Genomic DNA, 22,392 nt, shown 5'->3' with positions numbered 1-22,392 from the left:
ACAGATTTTATGCCAGACAGAAAGTTAACCTGTATTTCACAATTACTGTGAAAAATATCCTTATGTGGTGGTTTTTTTTTTCACCCTTTCCTCTTTTGGTCTAATTCTTGAACAGACAAGTGCCAGCTCTCATTGCAGGTGACACAACATCCTTGCTGGCCACGAGGCCACTGTTTCATCCTGCCAGCTGTGGATAGCATCAGTTCAGCATCACAGGGTCCCACAGACACAGCAGAATCCCAGATTTTTGTTGTCATTTCAGCTCAGCTCAGCCTGGAAGGAAGTGACACTGAAGCCCACGGGATCCAATGCACCACCAGCACTGCAGAATTACCACCCAAGACAATCACACGTGGCTCTACTTTCAGACAGCCCCAGAACAAAAGGTATAATACATAAAGGTGGTTATGATTATTCTAGGCTAAGTCATACCAGCTTTTCACACACAGGCATCTTGAAAAAAATAAATCAGTGGGATATCCACACAGGAGCAAGGATACACTTGTTAGAAGAGAGATTAGTTTGGCTGCGTGTGTTTATGAGACACTAATCAAAAAGAATTGAGCTCTACAGACTTTCCAGGGACAAGCCTTCCTCTGAATTCAACAGGACTTGTCTTGTGCATAAGAACAGCAAAATGTGGCTGTGATCCTCACAGTCTTCTGCCTAAACTGAAGCTGTCATAATCAGGTACTAAATAGGATCACTGAGAGGTGAACCTGAGTCTGCTGCCAGCCCATTACAAGTCACTGTCTGATTGTTTCAGAAAGCACAAGCTCAACTGACAGAACTGCTTTGTGCTCAGATTATAAAACTGATGTCATTCCGTGACATTTCTCTGGATTTATAGGAGCTCTGTGGGCAACTTAACAAAATTCAACCTGTTATTTTTAGAGAACATACAAATTGAGTCTCGGGACAAGTCTATATTGCTTCCGTTTAGCAATCACTTTTTCTCTGAATGAAGCATCTTATTTACCAGTTAAATATATTTTCAGTGTCTGCTGCAGCTTTGCTGAAGTAACAGACTTTCTACTGACACTAAAAAAATAACTATTTGTGCATTTAATTGTTCCTTTGCTGAAGAATAATGTTTCATGGGTGCTTTCCACGCACCTTTCAATGCAGTTTTTTTTCTTTCTTTTTGCTTCTCTCTTTATTTTCTGACTTACTCTTTCCCAGTGACACTTTATATATTCATAGAAGTACGAAAGTGTGAATTGTTACTGTCATTGTTTTGTTCTTCTCTCTTTCAAGAACTGATGCCTGTGATCTTAGTTCAGCAGCTAATTAATCACGACAATAATTCACAACAAAATTGTGAACAGCATTCACAATATGAGGAATGATTGATAAAGACGTGTATGTCCACTGAAATACCTGTATTATCCATTTCCCAAAGGCCTATGGTGGCATATAAATCCATGTTTTTTGTAGGAGGAATGCAAGGAATGGCAGTCGCACTGAAGTAATTATTTTCAGCTGTCAAGAACAAACACTCAAATTTCCAAACTCCACAGGGTTTCAATGCTGGACTCATCCAGAATGAGATTCACACAGTGAAACTACCACAGTTGTCTTGCTCTTGATTCTTTCACCAGAGGAGTTCCACTGCCTCTGAATCTCTGACACTTTTCAGCAGCTGAATGTCCAGGCTCTCAGGGTGAGAAGGAACCTGTGGAGCAAATCCTGCACCATCCAGGGCAGGACAACTCCCTCCCAGGGGCAGGGAGAGGAGAGAGGAGAGGGGTGGGGCCCAGAAAATTACTAGAAGCTTAAATTCACTGTGCCCAACCCCAGGACAGGGCTGGGAGGATCAGCCTTCTGTAGTGTAGAAGCTGAGCTCTGGTTGCTGCACCAGAGTCTCTGCCTGGCACTTGGAGGAGAAATACTGGAGCCTTAATTCAGTGTTGGCCTGCAGCTTTTAATCCTCATTTGTTGTTGCAGCATAGTAAATCTGCACTGTAACCATATCCTGTCTGCACCAAATTAGGCAAATGCTGGTGCTATACACCTTCAAGCTCAGAGAAAACAAAATTGAGGTGCTGAAGGGAATGTTGCCATGAGATATCGGGGAAGCAAATAATAATTACACGCTAAATTCAAGTGACATCTCAGTGCTGTTATGAACAGACGTGCAAGTGCATTAGGAATTCCTGGATGTGCTCCTTCTTTGCCTCCCCATCTCCAGTAATCACTTTTTCCTGTACATGTGTACTCTCTCACACACGCTGTTTTCAGAGAAAATTTTCAGAAAGTCCAAACGCGAAACTTGAGTCATCCTTCAGTTTTGGGCTGAATTTGAACTTTTTACCTAGTAGTCAAAAAAACTGCCTGAATATACTGTCGCCTTGTTTCATCCATCGGGTTCCACAAAGGGACCATTTTTGTTACAGGAGCATGAGCACACTGCGGTGGGATTAATCATAAACCTGGGCCTGCGAGTGTCTGTGCGTGTGAATGATGCTTTCTGTGAGTTGAGCTGTGACCAAGAACAAAGTTAAGGCCCGAGCCTCAGAAAGCAGCCTCTGTGCTCTCCTTTAAATGCCCTAATTCATCTCTGGGCAAAGGGGACTAGAACATACCAGGCAGGTCCCCTGAGGTACCCGGTGCCGTTTGTGTCGTGACAAACGCACAAGGCGAGGGCTTGTGTCAGGTGTACTGTGCACCCCATTGACAGCTTGGGAAAACTCTTCCAACATTTCCTGCCTTCCTGTGTGGATGAAAAATATTTCACCTCCAAATGGCGTGTGGCTGGGTGTGTGAACGTGTCAAGGAGAGGAAGAACGAGGGAAAAGCTCAGCAAACTCCCGTCATTTCTCCTCAGCTCAAATCTGATTGTGAACTGGCGTTTCAAGAGGAAATGTGGCAAAAATTATCATGCCTTGATTGTGCTCCTGAATTTCCAGTCCATGGGGAAAGGGCCATGGGGAAAGGTGTGCTGTGGAGGAAAACTTCCTACCCTCTGATTCAGCCTTGCCTGCTTTAAGGAGCCACTCAGCCACTGAGTACCCTGAAAGGCAGCCCCAGGAAAATCAGCTCCAATGGGCTTGGCTAGGGCTAAATATTGTGCTGCACTCAGTGTAAAATATTATTATTATTATTATTATTATTATTATTATTATTATTATTATTATTATTATTATTATTATTATTTCTGTCTGTACCCTAAAAATGAGTCTGACTCTGCTCTCTTAGCCACAATGAAATACTAGCAATTTTTGGCTTTCCAGAACAAATCAGCAAGCTTTTAAAGCAGTTTTCCTGAATAATAAAATTTGGAAAGCATAAGAAGGTAGCCCAGCCCCAGGGACATATTTTGACACATTATTTCTGGAAGGTTCCCTAGTGTGTCACCACTTGTTTATCTTCTTACACAGAACAATTCAGCCAGCAGATTTGAATCTGAATTTAAACCTTATAATTCAGACCAAGTTACATGAAAGAAAAAGTTTCATCTCACCTCCTGTGTGAGGGGGCTCTTTGTGCCTTTGCTGGCCTGGGTTGTGCTGAATTGTAGGAGGAAAAAACATCCCCCTTCACTAAACTCAGCTGTCAAATTTGAGTGTTCTCTCTTGACAGCTCAGGTGTGTTGCCTGCTCTGGGAAGGTAAATGCAAAGTTGCTCCCCTGGTCCACCTAAGGCAGGAAACAGCCAGCCTCTGGCATTCCTTTTCAAGTCAAAATCTTGCCCCAGATGAAAAAAGAAAGATTTGTGTGTTTGTGATAGTTTCTTTAGTGCAGAAAGTATTGACTTCTATCACCTTTGTGGGTTGTTTCCCAGCACCTCAGGTTTCATTATGCTCCAGAAGCTAATGATTATGTGACACTGTTCAGTGAACTTGGCTTCCCTGAGTTCAGTAATACTATCCCAAACATTACGAATTAATTTGATAGTTGATTAAAGCTGATGAGAATAAATTCGTTTAAACTGCATGTAGAGGTCATCTACTTTTCCAGATAGAGTGTGATGTGATTTTTGCAGCAGTTAATGGACATTTGTCATTGTGATTGAGTCTTCTGCAAGAAGATGAGAATAATGGCCTGGAATAACACTCATTCTTGTTGATACTTGAATAGCCAATCTCCTATTTCAGTTAACATCATAAAGGAAATTAATTGGTAACAATCACATTTCTGGATTAACTTTTTGAGTCTGAGCTTGGCTTCTTTTTTTTTTTTTTTTTTTTTTTCCAAAGTGAGATCACTTTTCCCTCCATGGCTTGAGTTCTGTCTTTTTTTTTTTTGGAAAATATGACCTTCATTATCAAAGCACTTGAAGAATGATGGATTAATTCTCACACTGTACCCCAAGGCTGACCAAACGTCCTTCAAGTTCAGGGGTCTTAGGAATATGCAGCAAAATTAAATTAATGCAGAACACCACCCTGCTTTTAATGTGTGTTTATTCAGATTTTATACAATAAACTGTGCTCCTCAGGAACTCAGCTATACATTCCTAGTGAACAAAATTCCCCCGACACCAAATAAATGCATGCTTCAGTCATCACAGTTATAAAAGGCCTCTTCATAGCAGTCAGAAAACTCACACAGTCCCCACTGAAGGCAAGAAAAGTCAATTCACTCCAGGCTTGCACCTACCCCACCCTAGTGAGAGGAAAAATAGAGGAAGCTGGCTTCTTACCTAAAAGATTAAGGCATCAGAGCTCTCTGACTGTAGTAGGGGACAGCCTGTAGGTATTTTAAATTTACTTTGAAGCATCTCCACTGCTATGAATTACAGCTGTGGAGTGTGAGACAAGAGGTAGTCCCTTAGCTTGCCACATTTGAAACCATGTTTTAGAGGTTAAAATTCAACACCACAGGATGCATCTGCCAGGACTTATCCTGAAACAGTGGAGCCATAGCTGAAATACTGGACATTTTGCTCTACTTTTACACCTTCTAGATTTAGAATGTATAATTTTAAGTCTATAAAGTGCTGAAAAAAAGAGCTCAAGGAGAGATACAGTCTGTTTCCACGCACTGAGATTAGCTAAAGTTATTTAAACCTCCCAAGACAGGTATTTCCCTGCCACAGTGCAATGGTTCCCTCTCTGAGATGTGTCTAACTCTTCTTTAATGCAGGATACGACAGCCAGCATCCCATCTGAGAGTTTACTAATCACTCTAGAGCAGAGTAATTGGGTTTTACATCCTCTGCAAAAAATGCAGTGTTAGTATAAAACAGAATTTTAAAGCATAGTTTTAAATTTGTGGTCTGCCTATAACCCCAGGGACCTTTTCTGCCACTTGACTCACGGTAGTTGCTCTCCCTCGTTTGGTATTTGTGAATTTGGGACTCTCTGCCAAGCTGAATTCCTTCCTGGATCTTTAAAAAACTTCTTATTTGATATAATTGTGAATTCTGACTTGGTCTTTCAAAGCATTGTCACCTATTAACTGCAACATGGTCCAGCTTTAGGCATATCTTAAAAATAAATAAGTAAATTGCAGGGGAGAGGGGAAAATTCCCCATGACAATCAGGCTCACTCGAGGAAAGTTTTGAGCAGGTCAGCTGGGTTATTGATTTTATTATTTTGGTGATTTTATTATTTTGGTGATTGACAAAGTAGGAAGCAGAGCCAGAACACAGGTGGAGGCACATGCACCTGTAAGAGGACAGATGAGACTCCCACAGGGATATAGAAGGAAAAAATGTTTTAGAACACAAGCAGAGAAGCCAATATAATATCCCCATGAAAAAACTCTTGTCAAAGGTTGTGAGCAAATTTAAATCTAGAAATAATCAAGGGGATGACACACAGTATATCCTTTATAAAAAAGTGCCAGATGGATTCACTACTCAGTGCTACATTTTTAACCCTCCCTGTAGGAGACAAAACTTTAAAATAAGAACTCTTTGGTTCAAAGAGGCCTAACAGGCCATGAATTTCTTTTGTGAGTAGGGTAAGGTTATGACAGTGATTGCAGTGAGTGGAAATTCATTACAGACTGCTGCAGCAAGGTCCTTTGGTACAAGTTGCAGACAACCAATTAAATCAAAATTCATCAGCCAGAGGTTACATCATAAAGCTCTTGGATCTTTACATACTGTATGGGTACAGCTGGAATGAATTTCTCTGGGCTTTCTGGTATTTTTTATTATCTGAATTGTATTTTTGCCCTGAAAATATTAAAAGCTATGTAGTTTTTCTTGTATCATGGTCCATTTTTACTGCCTCTGGCATTGTGACAGGTACTGCCACCTGCTGCAAACAGCAGAGTATTTTAGTCATGAATATTTGGTTGTATTGGTGCCAGAATAAGGGAGGATAGGAAGCTTCCTCATAGCAAGAATAGATACCAACTCTAAACTGTATGGAATTGGGCACATCCACTTTTCAGAGCTCAGGATATAAGACTGACCCACTCCTGCATCCTTGCAAAGGTCTTTGGGGTTACATCACTGTAAACTTTTGTGACGACAACAGAATCATGTGGGTACAGTAAGATCTCCAAATGTTTGGGAATTTGTCTTTGAATCTTACCCCAGCAGCTTTCGTTGCCTCTTTATTCTCAGGCCTTTCTCATCACTGATGGATTATCCCTTCAAATTCTGTGGCTTCCATGGAAAGCTCAGCTGTAGGACATGCCAGTCTTTGCCTTTCTGAATTTTCTCTAAAAAGATTCTGACAAAAATAAAGTGTTGCTGATTCTAAAACAATAGAGACAATTATTAGTCTTACCTTTCTGTCTCCCTGGCTCCACAGCCTCACCTGTCTTGTGAGAGTAGCTGCTCCTGCAAACAGCCCCAGGACTCTTGAATAATCTCAGTTCCCAACCCAAATTTTTCTGTTGCTTTTATTAAAGGTGGTTACTGGTGCTGGTGCACTCAGTCTCCAGCTGTTTCCTCCACACGGGAATTAAATGACAAAACTATTTATCCTTTCTTAATAAGGGTTCTGCTTTCTCATTCCTTAGGCTCTGATTTGCAGCTGTAATACGTGAATCAACCTTAACTATTTCTTTTTTTTTTGTTTTTCAGGTTTCTAGTTTTTGCACCTCTCCAGCTTCTTGTATCCTCAATGTGGTGAGCTAGAATGTAGAATTACCAGTCACCAAATTTTATTGTGGGATGCACAGGAAGAAGGGCTTGTTTTTTTTATATCAGGAAGATTCTGTATGTCAGAATTGCTCAGGTGCAGGAGCAGATGTACAGGTACAGCAGAGAGGACTCAAAAGGTGCAGATGGGAGACAGAGGCAGACAAAAAGACTAATGCAGAATTATTGTCATGGCCTTATGGCCACTCAATTAGGTCCTTTCCTTCTGCCCTCCTGCATAAGAGCTTTCAATTAACATTACTACTACACACCTTAATTGCTGCATTCCTGGCTTCAGGCTGCTTTCCCCAGCTTGCAGCTTCCTTAAGGTATGAAATTGTAATTTAAAAAATATCTATACTGTACATTATAAATGTGCAGTTTAGATATTCACTGTGCAGCCCCTTCTTAAGGTGTAGAAGTTGTAAACTTGTGAGCTTTCCTTGGAGTCCATTTATGTAACTTGCAAGCACATAAAAATTGCTGATCTGAGTACGAAATGACCCTTTGTACTTTATAAGATTTAAGACCCTCAAATTGCAGGTGTTGAGCTAGGCAATAGCCCAGGTAATTAGTAGTATTTAAATAACTGATTAGACAAAGGAGGGTTTAACCTATTATCACTTAAAGCTTTCTTTGAAGTGCAGAATTGTTCCCCTGTGCTTATCCTGGCTTCTTGCCAAAACTGGATGCAGTCACATTCCTCTGTGGCTGCCTTTAAATTACTATGCACTTCTCTTTTTGTGAGTGGGACAGTATGACACAAATTGTGATTATATGTGGTTTTTTCACACCCGTGGTGCAAGTAATCTTACTGCATCTTCATTCTGCAAATAAGTGCAAAGTTACCTTAATTTTCTGGAGAAATTTGTAAGGCTCTTTTCTTTTTCTATAGGAAAGTAGACTAAACTTACTGAGCATAACAGAATTATTGCTTTCTTTTGATTCCTCTCTAATTTGCGTTTCTTTGTCTTTATCTAGTCCTGTAGTCCAGACTTTGAAAAATTGTACTATGATCCAGGAAATCTATTTCTCTTTTCTTCCTGACACGTTGATCCTTGTGCTTTAGGAAGGCATTAACAATGCATGAAAAAGGAGTCATTACTCATAAGAGAAATGGTTGTTACAATTGGATTGTCTCAGTTTTAAATCAGTGTTTTGTATTATTGTTTGTAAGTTCCCTTCTTAATCCCCTGCCATCAACAAAACAACCGAAGGAACAGTTTTAGCATTTGCAAAAATTGCTTCATGCCCAGAAATAGGAAAAATAATCTATGGAGTTTCTATTTACTGATAAGGTTGGAATATGGGTTTGAATCACAAAGAACAGATTGCTGAATATATTAAGCAGTGAAAGAGAACTTGCAGCTGGACCCGGTTTGCTAATGGATACTTCTGCAGCCTGTGGGAATAACTGCAGGTCCAAACAAGCCTAAACATGAAGAGAAAAAAACACCTTCCAGAAAGGCAAAGAAGGTTAATGAGTTAGCCTTCCATTTTCTGGCTGCAGAGCAAAGTAATTAAAAGGTATCTAAGTGAATGTTATGAGCTGGTGTTCATTTCAAAGATGCAGAGATGATGTCAGCTACTGAATGGTGCATTAGTATAGGTGTGACCTGCTATTCTAATCAATTATCCCTTCCCCACAAACATGGGGAAAACACATTGATTTAATCTTGTGATTTTGTTTCTGTATACAGCCTAAATTGCTTTTGGCACCTTGAGCATGAGAGTAATTTACTCTGCTAATACTATGCTTCATGGTCTCCGGTGCATTTGAATACTGCAATTTCCTCTTGTTAAGCTTGTGCTCCCGCCTTAAACCCCCCCTCAAAAAGGTAAAAAAAAAAAAAAAAGAAAAAGGAAATTAATGCTTTTGCAGGTGACTCTTTTGGTCTCTGAATAATCACTGTGTAGATTTTCCATGCAGAAAGTGATTAAGACTTAGAAAGAATATTTATTCTGCCTCTGGACTCTGTATACTGTAATTTATGAAGTTTATATTATAAATCTAACCAGTAATCAGCGTAACAGCATGATATTTCACATATCTCCTTGTTGAATTACCACACAGCTTTTGTCCTAAAATTCGCTCCTGCATGCAGACCTGGACCATTAGGATTTCTTTCGTGAAAAGTATTTCCTTAAGCCTCCATTTACTTTAATTTTCATGTTTGTTTCCTTGTCTTTTTATCAGTCAAACTGAAATAAATGCCTTTATTCTGACATTCTCTACCACAGTTACATCACGGTACTCATTGGTTTCACCCCTTTTCCTTCCAAACATCATCACTTCATGCTGTTTTAAACTCCTTTTTTTCTCTGATAATTTTATTTAGGGACTACAGTAATCCTTTTCCGCATCTGTTCATTTCACCCACATTCATATACTGTAGTTAAAACTTGAAAAATAAAATAAGTTACTGATGTTGGAGTACTTTTTTAAGTTCTCCAATGATTTCAGCAGACCTAAATCGGTTTCATTTCAGAAACATTCTCTCTCTTATTGACACTCCATGTTTCATGGTCCTCGACCAGAAAACCAAATGAAATGTTAGTGATAATTTATCATCCACAGATGAGAAAGAAGTCAGAATGCAAGGTGAAAACACTGGGATGCATCCCTCTCCTCTGCACACTTTGAGAGGCTGACAGAGCTTCAAATTGAGGCAAAATGCACATTCATAAGGTGCTGTCTCCTGCGAAGCTTTGGTGGGCTGCACATACTTCCACGTGCATGGAAATGGGCAAACTTTTCCTTAGTCCCCTAGAATCATCAGAAGGGAGTGTGATCTCTCCCTCTCCCTCTCCCTCTCCCTCTCCCTCTCCCTCTCCCTCTCCCTCTCCCTCTCCCTCTCCTCCCCTCCCTCTCTGTCTTTCTTTTTAGTCCTGTTTCTCTCTCTCCCCCCTTGTCTCTGCCATGCCCATTTCAATAAACCCCACACCACTGCTCTGACACAAGGTCTCCTTTGCCCCTTCCCTGGCCCGGCCCCTGCAGAGCCCCGGCCTCGAGTGGGCAGCAGGAGGAGGCCGAGAGGGGCTCAGTGGGGCCAAGGACAGGGAGGAGGGGGGCCTTGCATGGGGACCTTCTCTTTCTCCAGTTCAGCATGGAGGAGGAAGAGGCAGTACTCACCCGAGGGGAGGGGAAGCAAGGCCAGCGGGGGACTCCAGGGGAAGGCTGTGCTGAGTTGTACCCAGGAGGTGCCCGTAGCTCCCTGGAGCTCTTGGACTGGGATGAAGGCCTTGAGCCAGAGCTGTGCCAAGGGGAATCCGGGAGCTACTGGGACTTCTCAGTCTGGGGAGAAGGCAGGCAACAAGGGGTCAAGTGTTCCCCAGCAGTCTCGGACTGGGACGAGCGCAGGGAGCAAGAGCTGTCCCAGGGAGACAAGGATCCCTGCCGAGAATTCTCGGACTGGGAAGAATCTCCTGAGCAGCCGCTGTCCCCAGGAGACGGCACAAGCCAGTGGGCACTCCTGGAGTTGGAAGTTTGCAAGAGGCATCAGCTGTCCCAGGAAGAAGGCAGGAGCCAACAAGAGGTTCCTGATGGGGAACAAGGCTCGGAGCAGGGGCTCTTTGGAGGAGAATTGCCGAGCTCCCCCAGAGTGTCGGGCTGGGAAGGACAGAGCCCACAAGGGCTGTCCCCCAGAGAGGGCGGCAGCTACGAAGAGCACTCGGACTGGGAAGAGTGCGTTTCCCAGGAGGTGTCCAAAGGCAAAGGTCAGAGAAGCAGTCGGAGCAGTCCAGCTGGGAAGACAACAGTGACCAAGAGCTGTCAGAGCACGGCTGGGAATACAGCGGCGTCCATGGCCCTGGCCCAAGGCCTGGCTGCGGGAGGATGACGACTGGGACAGAATCAGCGTCCTGGACCTGAATGAGGAAGATGAGGGGGCCAAGCAGCAGAGACTGGCAGCGTTAGCCCGACATGGGTTCCCCGTGCCCGTCCCACGGGAGACTTGTGTGGAGCGCCAGGCCCTGGAGCCGAGCCCTGGGCAGGGGCTGCCCCGCAGGAAACGCCGCTGGCTCTCGGGGCGGGCGCTGCGGGCGCTGCGGGGGCTGTTCCGCTGCCCCTGCCTGGCGGCACGGCCCGAGGATCAGTGCCCGCTGCCAGCAGCACCGGGCCTGCCGATGGCGGCCGGCCCGCGGCCTGCCCGGCGCCCTGAGGGAGCCGCACGGGCCGCCTCGGCCTGCGCGTGTCCCTGCGGGCCCGGCCGGCCCCGGCTGCTCCCCAGCACCCCCGGGCGGCTCCCCGAGGCCAAAGGGCGCCCTGTGCCAGCCCCAGAGCCGCGGCCATGGGGACACTTGCTGCCAGGGGCTCAGCGCTGCGTCCCAGCCCATGCTCCACTGCCGAGGCACCGTCAGAGTCACCCGCTCCCGCTGCCAGCCTGGCACCGCCATCGGCACCCCTGAGCCGTGTCCCCAGGGGCCACATCCACACGGCTCTTGCCCCTTCCAGGGACACTGACTCCAGCACCTCCCTGCGGCAACTTTCTCCAAGGCCTGACCACTCTATCAAGGAACAATTGTTTCTGATATTGAATCTGCACCTCCCCTGCTGGGATCCAAGGCTATTTCCTCTCATCTGGAAAGGATTCCATGCTGGTCCTTTGGCATTTTCACCATGAGGATCGGGCACAGACAGGAGGCGTTGCTTCCAGGACATGACAGCACACTGCCAGACTGTGACACACACAGTTCTAACAAAACAAAAGGGTTTAAGAAATAGTGCTAGTGAACAAAACCAAAACCCAAAAAATCCACCCAAAACAAAGCACAAAACCGCCCCCAAAAAACCCCCAGAAGAATAAGAATAGGGAAAATCTCAATAAGAACAAGATGAAGCAAATGAAAAAGTAGTAGTACTGCAAAATAATTAGGACAAAAATAGGCATATGAACAGGAACAAGTATAAGAATTTGAGAAAGACTATTAATGAGAATCCAAGTAAGAATACAAATGAGAGCAGAAATAAGAATAAGAAAAATAATAAGAAAATTATCAGATTGAGTAGAAATAAGGAAAAAGAATAGAGTAAGAAAAATAAATAAGATTAAGAAATGAAAGAAAAAGAAGTAGAACAAGAAAAAAAAGAACAAGAACAAAAGATATAAAAAGAAGAAGAAATACCAGATGAAATGAAGAATGAGAACAAGAACAAAAAGTATAAAAGGAGAAAGAAGAACAAGAACAAAAACAACACAAAAAAGCAAGAAAAAAATAAAGAAGACCAAAAAAGTATAAAAAGAACAAGAAATATAAAAATAGTAAGAAGTAAAAGAGCAAAAAGAACAACAAGAGCAAGACAAAGAATAAAAAGAATAAGAAGAATAAGAACATGAAAAATACAAACAAGAAGTAGAAGCAGTGAGTGTTATGAGTTTGGTCTCATTAGATTTGGGGAAGAATGGGGAGTTGCTTGTTGTAAAGGGAGAGGGCATCCAGGACTTGGTGAAGACAAGAGATAAACGAAGTGAGGAGTGATTGCGCTAGGGCACCAACCAATCATTTGACACCCTGAAGGAACGATTGGCCCAGAATGAACCTCGCTAAAGACCAATCAGAGCACCTAGATTCCAGCAATCAGTGCGTGGATCCAAACCCCACCAATGCTGGACCAAAGGGAGTTATAAACAGGGGGGTTTTCGGCTGGGTAGGGTTCTTTCTGTTTCGTGAGTGGTGGGATCCATTCACGAGGAAGAGAACCCAACGTGTTCATAGCACGTTGCTATTTTTGAGCTGTTGTGAGGGGGTTCAAGCTTATCTTGGACCCTCCGTTCCTTTCAGCTTGTTTTTAAATAAACGAGAGCTTTTTTCATTTTTCTCAAAACCTGGCCTTGTTCATTCATCACAGTGAGGACGAGTCATAATCCCTCTGAGAGCCCCAAAGCTCTCCCCAGGCTCAATGCTGAGGCCTTGCAGCGCAGCACTGCACGGGATGCAAAGCCATGCAGCAGATGCAGAGTGTGCTGCAAGAGACTGCCTCAAACTTCCCCTAGCCAGGGCAGGGCCCCGGGTGTTCCCCTGGCCCCAGTGTCTGTCCCTGTGCTGAGCTCCATGTTCTGGGGGAAGGAGAGCTGATGGAGAGCGTCAACAGGAGCTAGTGGCATGTAGGGAGGGGTGAAGTTTTTATCTTAATCTGTCCCTTTCCTTTTTCCTTTTTTCTTTTTCCCCCTTCTCTCCTGCCACTTCGTTCCTCTCTCTCCTGCCTTGTCTCTGCCATTTCAATAAACCCCACACCACTGCTCTGACACAAGGTCTCCTTTGCCCCTTCCCTCGGGCCCAGCCCTTCCTGACCATTCCATTGAGCAGCTCACAACAGGGGCTGTGTGAGAAACAGCTGCTGATTTTAATAATTTTAATAGGTTTGTTAAACCTTAACACAAGGTTTAATAAAACAAAAGGTTAACAAAAATACAAAAAAAGAGGACTAAATAAGCAAAAACATGCCAGGCAGCCTCCCTCATGGCTCCCTTCAGAGAAATGCTTCCCTTTTATACCCCAGGTGGGGGTTGTACCAGCCAACCCTGGCCCCGCCCACAGTCTGTCACTCAACTCTTCCTTGCTGCTGATTGGTGGAGAATGCTCTCTTGCAATGTGATTGGAGGGTCAGGGGTTGCTGTGCTCCACCCCCTCAGCAACAAGCCCTGTGGCCTCTTCCTTCTGCCCGGCGTGGCAGCCCAGGCTGCGGGATGGGCCCAGCGCAGAGGGGAGCAGGGAGCTGTGGGGAGAGCAGAGGGCACCTGGGCTGCAGTAACTGTGCATGATAGAGCTTCTCCTCACAGCCACACAGCACTCACCCCTTAACTGTGAGCCAGTCATCTCAGATTACACCCAGAACAGCTGCGAGCCCCAAGGCCGGCCCTGCTCCAGCCATTCCCAGAGCCTTCGGCTGCTCCAGGCATGCCGGGGTGGCCTTTGTGGCACAGGCACCTTGTGTCACAGCCCTCGGTGACACTGCAGGATATTGTGGTGGCCACAGTCCTTTGTGACATGGCAGCTGGGGATATATAAGGGACAGTGCGGGCCCGGGGCTGGTCAGTGCCAGCAGAGCGGCTGTGTCCCAGGAGTCATCCGTGCCAGTGACATCAGACAGAGAGGAGGACAAGGCAAATCCCATCTCCCAGCCCCCCAGCCCCTTCCCAGCTGGCTGCAAGACCAGGCCCTCAGTGGGCAGTGGCTGGGGACAGGGGGCAGCTCAGTCCTTCTCCCTGTCAGAGAAAGGGACTTTGTCACTATGGACCAAGAGTGGGACTACTCTGTGGACGAAGAGCTTTGCCTGTTGGAAGATGTTTGTCGCCAAGAGCATAGCCTGTGGGAAGAAGTATCAGTGCAAGAGTATAGCCAGTGGGAAGAAGAAGTGACAGTCCAGGAAGAAGTGTCCCCCTGTGGAGCTGTGACACAGCAGAGGATGCACTCCTGGCAGGTAGGTGTGACAGTGCAGTGTGCAGATGTGACACAGGAGGAGCCGTTCCAGTGTGGAGAACGCGTGACAATGCAGGTAGGGCAGGAGACGTACCAATGGCACAATGATGAGGACGGCAGATGCCAAGAGTTGTCTCTGTGGGAAGAAGAGGTGACAAGTCAAGAGCTGTCCCCATTGGAAAAAAGTGTGACAGTGCAGGTAAAGCAGCTGTACCAGCGGGATGATGACGAGGATGACAGATGTGAAGAGCTGTCCCCATTGGAAAAAAGCGTGACACTGCAGGTACAGCAGGGGTTGTACCAATGGGATGACAATGAGGACAATCCATACCAAGACTTGCTCCTGTTGGAACAAGAGTTGACAGGCCTGGGGCTGTCCCTGTGGGAAGGGCAGAGATACCAGGCTCTGTCTCCTTCGGACGAAGATGTGCGAAGCCTTATGCACATCTGCCAATGGGAAGAGAATGAGAGAGACTTTGGGAGCAGCCTGGAGCCATCCCAAGAAGCAGGCAGCAGTACTGAAGAGTTGCTCCAATTGGAAGCAGGCATGAGTGAGGGAATGCTGTGGCGAGAGGCAGAACGTGTCAGCTGCCGCTTCAGCCAGCGGCCAGGAGTGCAGAGGCAGCTGGGGCCCAGCACGGCTGCACAACGCAAAGCAGCAGCTGCAGGACGCAGGGAAGAGAGCTCGATCTCTGCCCCACGCAGCACCAGCTGTCCCCCCAAATTCTCTGCCAGCCTGCAGGGAGGCCAAGCCCAGCAAGGGCAGCCGGCTCCCCAGGAGGAGAGCCCCTCGTTCTTCAGGCAGCTGCTGCAGGCGTGCTGCTGCTGCTGCCTGGCCCAGCCCAAGGATTAGCACCGGCCTCCAGCAGCACCGGGCCTGCAGAGGGCAGCTGGGCCACGGCCTGCCCGGCACCCTGCGGGAATGTCTGTCCATGTGCTGAACTCAGTGTTCTAGGGGGATCCTCAGCACCAAGGAGAGCCAATGGAGAGCGTCAACAGGATGCGTTGGCATGCACGGAGGGTGAAGTGTTTGTCGTAATCTGCTGGTTTCCTTCCTTCCTTCCTTCCTTCCTTCCTTCCTTCCTTCCTTCCTTCCTTCCTTCCTTCCTTCCTTCCTTCCTTCCTTCCTTCCTTCCTTCCTTCCTTCCTTCCTTCCTTCCTTCCTTCCTTCCTTCCTTCCTTCCTTCCTTCCTTCCTTCCTTCCTTCCTTCCTTCCTTCCTTCCTTCCTTCCTTCCTTCCTTCCTTCCTTCCTTCCTTCCTTCCTTCCTTCCTTCCTTCCTTCCTTCCTTCCTTCCTTCCTTCCTTCCTTCCTTCCTTCCTTCCTTCCTTCCTTCCTTCCTTCCTTCCTTCCTTCCCTCTTTCTGTCTTTCTCTCTCTTTGTTTATTTCTTTCCCTTCTCTCTTGCTTTTGCTCTCTTTCTCATTCTTTATCTTTCTTCTCTTTTAATTTTGCTCTGTCTTTTTCACTCTGTTCTCTTCCTTTCTTCCTTTCTTCCTTTTCCTCCTTTCTTCCTTTCTTTCTTTTCCTCCTTTCTTCCTTTCTTTCTTTTCCTCCTTTCTTCCTTTCTTTCTTTTCCTCCTTTCTTCCTTTCTTTCTTTTCCTCCTTTCTTCCTTCCTTCCTTTCTCACTTCCTTCCTTTCTCCCTATCTTTCTCACTTTCTCTCTTTCATTCTTTCTCTTCTCTCTTGCTTTTGCTCGCGCTCTCTTTTTCACTCTCTCCTTTTCTCTCTTGCTCTTTATTTCTCTCTCCCTCTTTCTTTCTCTCTTTCTCTTTCTCTCTCTTGCATTCTTTTTCTTTTTTTTTGTTTCTTTCCTGCTTTCCTCCATTTTCTTTGTTCCTTGCTCTTTCTTTCTTAGTCCTTCTCTTCTTTGCTGTTTCTCTTTCTGTCTGTTTTTTCTCTCTCCATCCGTTTCCATTTTCTTTCCACCTTTTCTGTCTTTTCTAGTTCTCTCTATTACTCCTCTCTTTTTTTTTTAAATTTCCATTACCAATAAATTGTTCACAGATACGATATTTTCTCATTTGACTTAATTTCATCCTAGAACATCTATTTTGAGAAAAGCTTCTCACAGTTCCCCACAGTGGAACCCTTCTGTGGTGGGTGTAGTGCTGGCCAAACCCCAGTGCACCCACTCTAATGTATTTACTAATTTCCTGCTGTGAGACAGGATTAGGAGGAAGGCAAAGCAGGCTTAAAACTTTAAAAGGATATAAAGAAAGCTTTACTACTAGTAACTAAAAGAAAGAATAATAAGAATCAGAATAAAATCTTTAGAACACTTCTGCTCCCCCTACAACTTTTTCTTTCCTACTCACAATGTACAGAAACAACTCAGTCAGTTTATCACTTCTAGACTAGTCTTTCTTCAGTTCACTTAGGGAAAGGAGTCTCTCTTGTCATTTTATGGAGACTTCTCCACAAGAAAGCAGTTCTCTTATGGCTTTTAATTTCCACAAAAAGCAGCTGCCCAGAAAATCTGCAGTTGTGAAGTCCCTCCCATTTTCACGGCTTTTCCCACAGCTGTGTTTATGCACTGTGCCAGCTTATGGGGTCCTGTTTTAAAGAAGAGTTATTCAAGAGCAAAGGTTCTCTTTACCTATCTCTGAGACCAGCTTCATCTCAGGGAACAGAGGTCTTCTTCTTTCCCTGGGGCACAGGGTCTTCATCGCTCTTTTCTCCCTGTTCAAATTTCTCATGGGATCACCTTCAGCATCTGCTCACTTCAGCACAGATGCTTTTGCTCTTGTCTACAGTTTGAAAAATCCATCCCCCCATACGTTTCAATGGGATACAATGAAAAAGAATCTGATGTATCAATTACATTCTTCTCCATTGCTTTACAAGAGGATTTTGGCCCCAGAATCAAGGCATCTCCTCATCCCTCTTATTGGGGACTGGACTCTTTCTTCACTGACCTTGTTGTTCCTCTATGTGTTCTCGTTCTGTCCAGTCTGCCTGAGACAGGGGGGCTGGGCTGGCCTTGTTACCTGCACTCAGGCCAGAAAAGAAAAAGAGAATTCCCAGGATTGTTCATATTTAGCATGTGTTCACAGACGTGTGTCCATCTTTCTCAGCAGCTTAATAGATTGTCAATTCTCAAAGCTAATTACTGGTTGCTTTTTTTGTCAGATATGGAGGAAAGTGTTACCAGGCTCTCTTAGAAACTTACTTTTGTGGGTGGCCCTAATGCAAAACTAGCTCCCCTTCCCCTTCCCCTTCCCCTTCCCCTTCCCCTTCCCCTTCCCCTTCCCCTTCCCCTTCCCCTTCCCCTTCCCCTTCCCCTTCCCCTTCCCCTTTGCAAGTTTGATTAAAATCACCTTTTTTTTTGGACTTTGGAAGTGGTGCCACTTCCCATCTACGTGTATTTTTTTGGTGTACTTCCACATATTTTTACCAAAGCAATGTTTTGGTAAGCCTGGACAATGATTTAAAATAAGTGGTTTTAAATTTATCTACATGTATGTACTAGGAATGATACTTTGGGGTTTTTTTTTCTTATTTCTGTCTGCACAATTTGGTCTTGTTAACATGTATTTAAATTGTCAAATTTCTCCTTTGCTTTCTTGTATAAAACATATTGATAACAATTGGAACAATGTTTTTTCTGTCTCATATCCCTTTTCTTGACACTAATCTGTAACAACTTTTCAAGTAAGAGAATCCAATAGCAGAAGGAAGAGGAGATTGTGAATATTCCCCATTTGTGCTGGATGTAATTTGAGTTTTAGAAACTCTCCTGGACCATTTTTTATTCACTTTTTATCAATGCAGTTACCTTACATTTCAGGAAGTCGTTTTGCTCATTTATTTGTTCCATTGCTCTGGGAAATCTACACAGTGACCCTCCTTGACGGAAAGTTTTTTCTGGGATTTCCTTGCTGCACTGGGACTTCATCTAAGAGAACTTTAGAGCTCCTTATCGTTTTTCATTGTCCAGACACAGTTTCATTTCACTCACCCACACACACAGGGACACACATCAATACATTTATGAAGCTTAGGTATTTCTGTGCGTTTTCAAGAAAAATTATGTTCAAAAGCCTCCCATTGATTTTTTGATAAATGGTTCATGCAGAAACTTGTTTGACAGCCAACAGGAATGAATAAGCTTATTCCAATAAAATCACCACCATGTCTGATTACAATATTTTTCAATGGCCAGTTTTGTGCAGAGAAAGAGATCCCCACAGGGAGGTCATTTGTCAGCCTAAGTCAGAGCTTTAATGTTACTCTGAAATAGCTTAGTTGAAGTTGTGTGAGAGTTTCTCTTTCTCCTTTCAGAGGAATAAAAAAAAGGGTATAAAGAAAGTAGAAGAAAAAAATAGAGAATCACAGCAGTTGTATAAATCAGGACACAGCGGCCAAAGTGATTTCCTGCAAGCTCCTGGTGCCAGTGCATTCATTTTGTGTTCTAATGGGGCACTTATTTGAGAAAAGCCTCTTTTACATTTTTCTACATCTACATTTTCTTTAAATCTATTGCAGCCTATTTTACAGGGTCTGCTTCAGCACATTTTAATCATAAGATTATCAGATTCATGTTTATCAGTGCAGTGGCTACAATAATATATACTCTGTCTCTAGGAATTAGTTTTGCTCTCAGCTCTTCCCATAATTATTTTTAACTAGACTATTCTGTGTTTGAAACAGTTTCTCCACTAAATAGTTTTTCAGTATGATATGAAATTTAAATGACAATAATTCTTCTTGCTTTGCTCCACAGTTGCCAGCCAAACCAGATTTTTTTTTTTTCCTGTGTAAAGTATGCATTTTTCTGGTCACATTAACCATTTGAACACCAGCTTTAACCTGCTATCCTCAGTTAACAAGGCCTAATTTTGGTGGAGTGACGGGATGAAGAGTGAAGGAAAGCTTTTTCTTCAGTGTCCTTAGCAAATTCTAGGTGGGGCTGTGAGAAGTGCAAAGAGGAACAGCTGCTGTAGGTTGAGAGTAACGCTTGCAGGAAGAAGAATTTCTCCTAGCTTTTCCTGTTTAGTCTATGATGCAACTGGTACTAAAAAAATTCATTATTCTTTGAGGAGAAAATCAAGCCAGGTTGGATGTGTATATGTGCTCTGCTACCCTTCCAGTTCTGCCAAGGCAATAATGTTTGGTGTCCCTCTGCTTCCAAAACACAATGAAAATTTAATTCCCAGCAGTGCCTACCCTTCACCTCTCTGTTTCTGAGATGGGTAGATATCACACATTAAATTTTATAAAAAATATTCCAAAAATCTATTAGTTGTTGGGTGTTGCCATGTGTAATTTTTAGGTGGCTTCTTCCCACAGCAGAGGGGCTGGAATTAGGTGATTTTTGGGGCGTCTTTCAACACAAACTATTCCAGGATTCTATGATTCTGCCCAGAGGGAAATCCCAGTGATTGAGGCACTTCATGGGTGTGGAGTCTTTCCTTCTTTTTGCCAGGGTCGGGATTAAATGCACAAGATGGTATTTCTTGATGGGACTCATGTTTATTAGTTCTTATCTTTGTTACAGTCTCACAAACCCTGAGTTCTGCAGCACTTCTCTATGATAAACTAAAAATGGAGCCCCATCTTTCTCTCTCTACAAGGCCTTTTAAGGTTAAACTGTCCAATTAAGAAATGCCACCTAAATTATTTTTACTTTTGACCCAATAACCAAGCACCTGTGCCCGCAGTGCAGACTCTTTTATCCAATTACACAAAACCACCCAAACCCATGGAGAAGAAGGAGAAAAAGAAGGTGAAGAAGAAGGTGAAGAAGAAGGACCAGTCTCTGCCCTAAAACCTCCATCTTGCCATATATTTATTTATATTTATATTATTTATATTTATATTTATATTTATATTTATATTTATATTTATATTCATCTATTTCTATTTTTTATATTTATATTTTAAACCCTTAAACTCTAATTTTCCCACCCTGTGACATTACACACTTCTCTCCAAACTCCACACCCACAATCCCTGTCATTCCCTTTTGGAAGCCTCTCCACAGCCTTAGGTCAATGCAGTGTTCTCTTTGGGGTCAGTGCCTGGCAGCACAGAAAGCCCAAAATCCTCAATAATCAGGGTTCCAACACATGGGGACATCTCAGGAGAGAAATCCTGCTGGTCAGGTTGCTGAGCAGGGAATTTGGGTGGGGAAAACCAAGGGAGGATGGGGGCAGGTGGGACCTGAAACCTCATCCTTCCTCAGATTTTGGCACTATTCAGAGTGAGACCATCAGGGGGTGTTCAGCACAGCCTGTCTTCATCAGGGCTGGGAGGATGGTCCTCTCCTGCAGTGCTGAGCAGAAAGGTTGCTGCCAATGAGAGTTTTAGGGTGGCTGAAGGAATCAAAAGTGTTGGCAAAAGCAGGTTTAGTGCAAAAGAGAAAGTGCAGAAAAGTTTGCTGGCAAAGTTCACTCTGCTGCTGACTAGATGGTTAAAGCACACAGAGAAAAAGCAAAAAAAAACCCTGAAATCAATCTATCTGAGCGCAAAATCAAAGTAAAAAATATCTATGTGGAGGCTGGGTGGTAGGCAAGGGGGAGAAAAGGGTGAGGGTAAGAAAGGGCAGAGATGAGGAGGAATAAAGAAATTTCCCCTTTTGAGTCACAAAGTTCAGGGTGGATCCCAGGTTAAACTGAGCTCAGGACTTGAACAACACATTAGGCCTAACGGTGTAACATAATATAAACTTAATAGTACTTAATTGATAAGTTAAACTGTGTTAAGCTTAAGTTGAGTTAAAAGATTTATAGGTTATAGCACAACAATAACTCATTTCCAGGCCTAACTTACAAATCCAAGTACTTAAGGATCGAGGAGAGGGGCATTCCTGGCACATTTGCTGTGGCATTTTCATACCCCCCCCCCCCCCCCCCCCCCCCAGACCTAAAGAGTCCATACAAGGTTTATATTTGTGAAAAAGTGCCCTTGAATTCAGTCACTGGCTCATGCAGGATGCCTTTGCACCTTCTTTAGGGACAAAAGTTGGGAAGTGGGGGATCAGCTCAGGATCCACTCTTTGCCAGTGCTGCAGGTCCATCAAACTGGAGAGTTCACTGGCTCTGAGAGTGCCCCACTCCCAGGAAAATGCTGCTCACAGCCAGCCTGCTGCTGTCCAAGAGAGCTCAAAAGTCTCTTGGCTGCTGTTTATAGGGTTGCAAGAAGGTGGTTTAATCATGATTTTTCACCCCGGCCATAATTCAGGTCAGTAACTTTCCTTGAATGTTCGGTAACAAAAACATTATTTCACTTGGACTCAGGCAAGAAAAATCTCCCAGGCTGTTGGTTAAAAAGCAGGAGCTCGTTAGACAAAATTCCTGGGAGCAGAAGGTGTTTCTAATGAGCTGGAGAGGGGCTCAGCCCAGGTGCTGCTCATCAAAGCCGAGGTCTAACGAGCAGCTCTGAGATCATTGTGCAGCTCGAGAGCCTCGGGGGGAGGAGGTAAATGCACCACCACATCGTCTCCTTAACCAGATGTGCTTGACAAGGAGCCATGCCCATGGCAGGGAGGTGGGGACTCTGTCATGGTTTAACCCAGAAGGGAGCCAAGCACCTCACTGCTGCTTGCTCACCTCGTGGGGTGGTGGGGAGATTTGGGAGGGTAAAACTGATGAAACTCGTGGTCTGAGATAGATGTTAATTGAGTTTAACAGGCACATCAAAAGCTGTGTTAACCAGCAAGCAAAAAAGAAGGAATCCATTCTCCACTCCCCATGGGCAGGCAGGTGTTCAGATCCCACCAAGGAAATCCAGACTCTGCCACGTGTAGCAGTGACTTGGGAAGACAAACACCATCACTCCAAAAATTCCACTCCCATTCCCTGCCCAGCTCTGCAGGCTGAGCAGGGCACTACATGGAATATCCCTGTGTCCCCTCATTGTCCCCTCCTTGTGCTGGGCTGGGTGAGCAGCAGAGCAGCCCCTGGCTCTGTGTGGGCCCTGCCCAG

The 22,392-nt window shown here is 44.4% G+C and overlaps 1 protein-coding gene and 1 long non-coding RNA gene across 2 annotated transcripts; one reads left to right on the top strand and one right to left on the bottom strand.

The window, feature by feature from the left end:
- Positions 1-4,388: 4,388 nt before the first annotated feature.
- On the bottom strand, positions 4,389-13,984 carry LOC135290651 (uncharacterized). The gene is made up of 3 exons (XR_010353418.1): positions 13,840-13,984; positions 11,590-11,739; positions 4,389-6,632 (listed from the first exon to the last, which is right to left on the bottom strand). It is a non-coding gene; the product is annotated as an uncharacterized LOC135290651 (long non-coding RNA).
- A 26-nt stretch (positions 13,985-14,010) lies between these two features.
- On the top strand, positions 14,011-15,317 carry LOC135291270 (uncharacterized). Its single transcript, XM_064405303.1, has 2 exons — positions 14,011-14,148; positions 14,258-15,317. Exon 2 carries the CDS (start codon positions 14,277-14,279, stop codon positions 15,315-15,317), a length of 1,041 nt encoding a protein of 346 aa, XP_064261373.1. The 5' UTR covers positions 14,011-14,148; positions 14,258-14,276.
- Positions 15,318-22,392: the final 7,075 nt, after the last annotated feature.

The sequence above is a fragment of the Passer domesticus genome, chromosome Z, assembly GCF_036417665.1.
Source record: "Passer domesticus isolate bPasDom1 chromosome Z, bPasDom1.hap1, whole genome shotgun sequence".
Taxonomy (NCBI): domain Eukaryota; kingdom Metazoa; phylum Chordata; class Aves; order Passeriformes; family Passeridae; genus Passer; species Passer domesticus.
The sequence above is the reverse complement of the archived record's forward strand: the minus strand, read 5'-3'. Positions and strand labels throughout refer to the sequence as shown.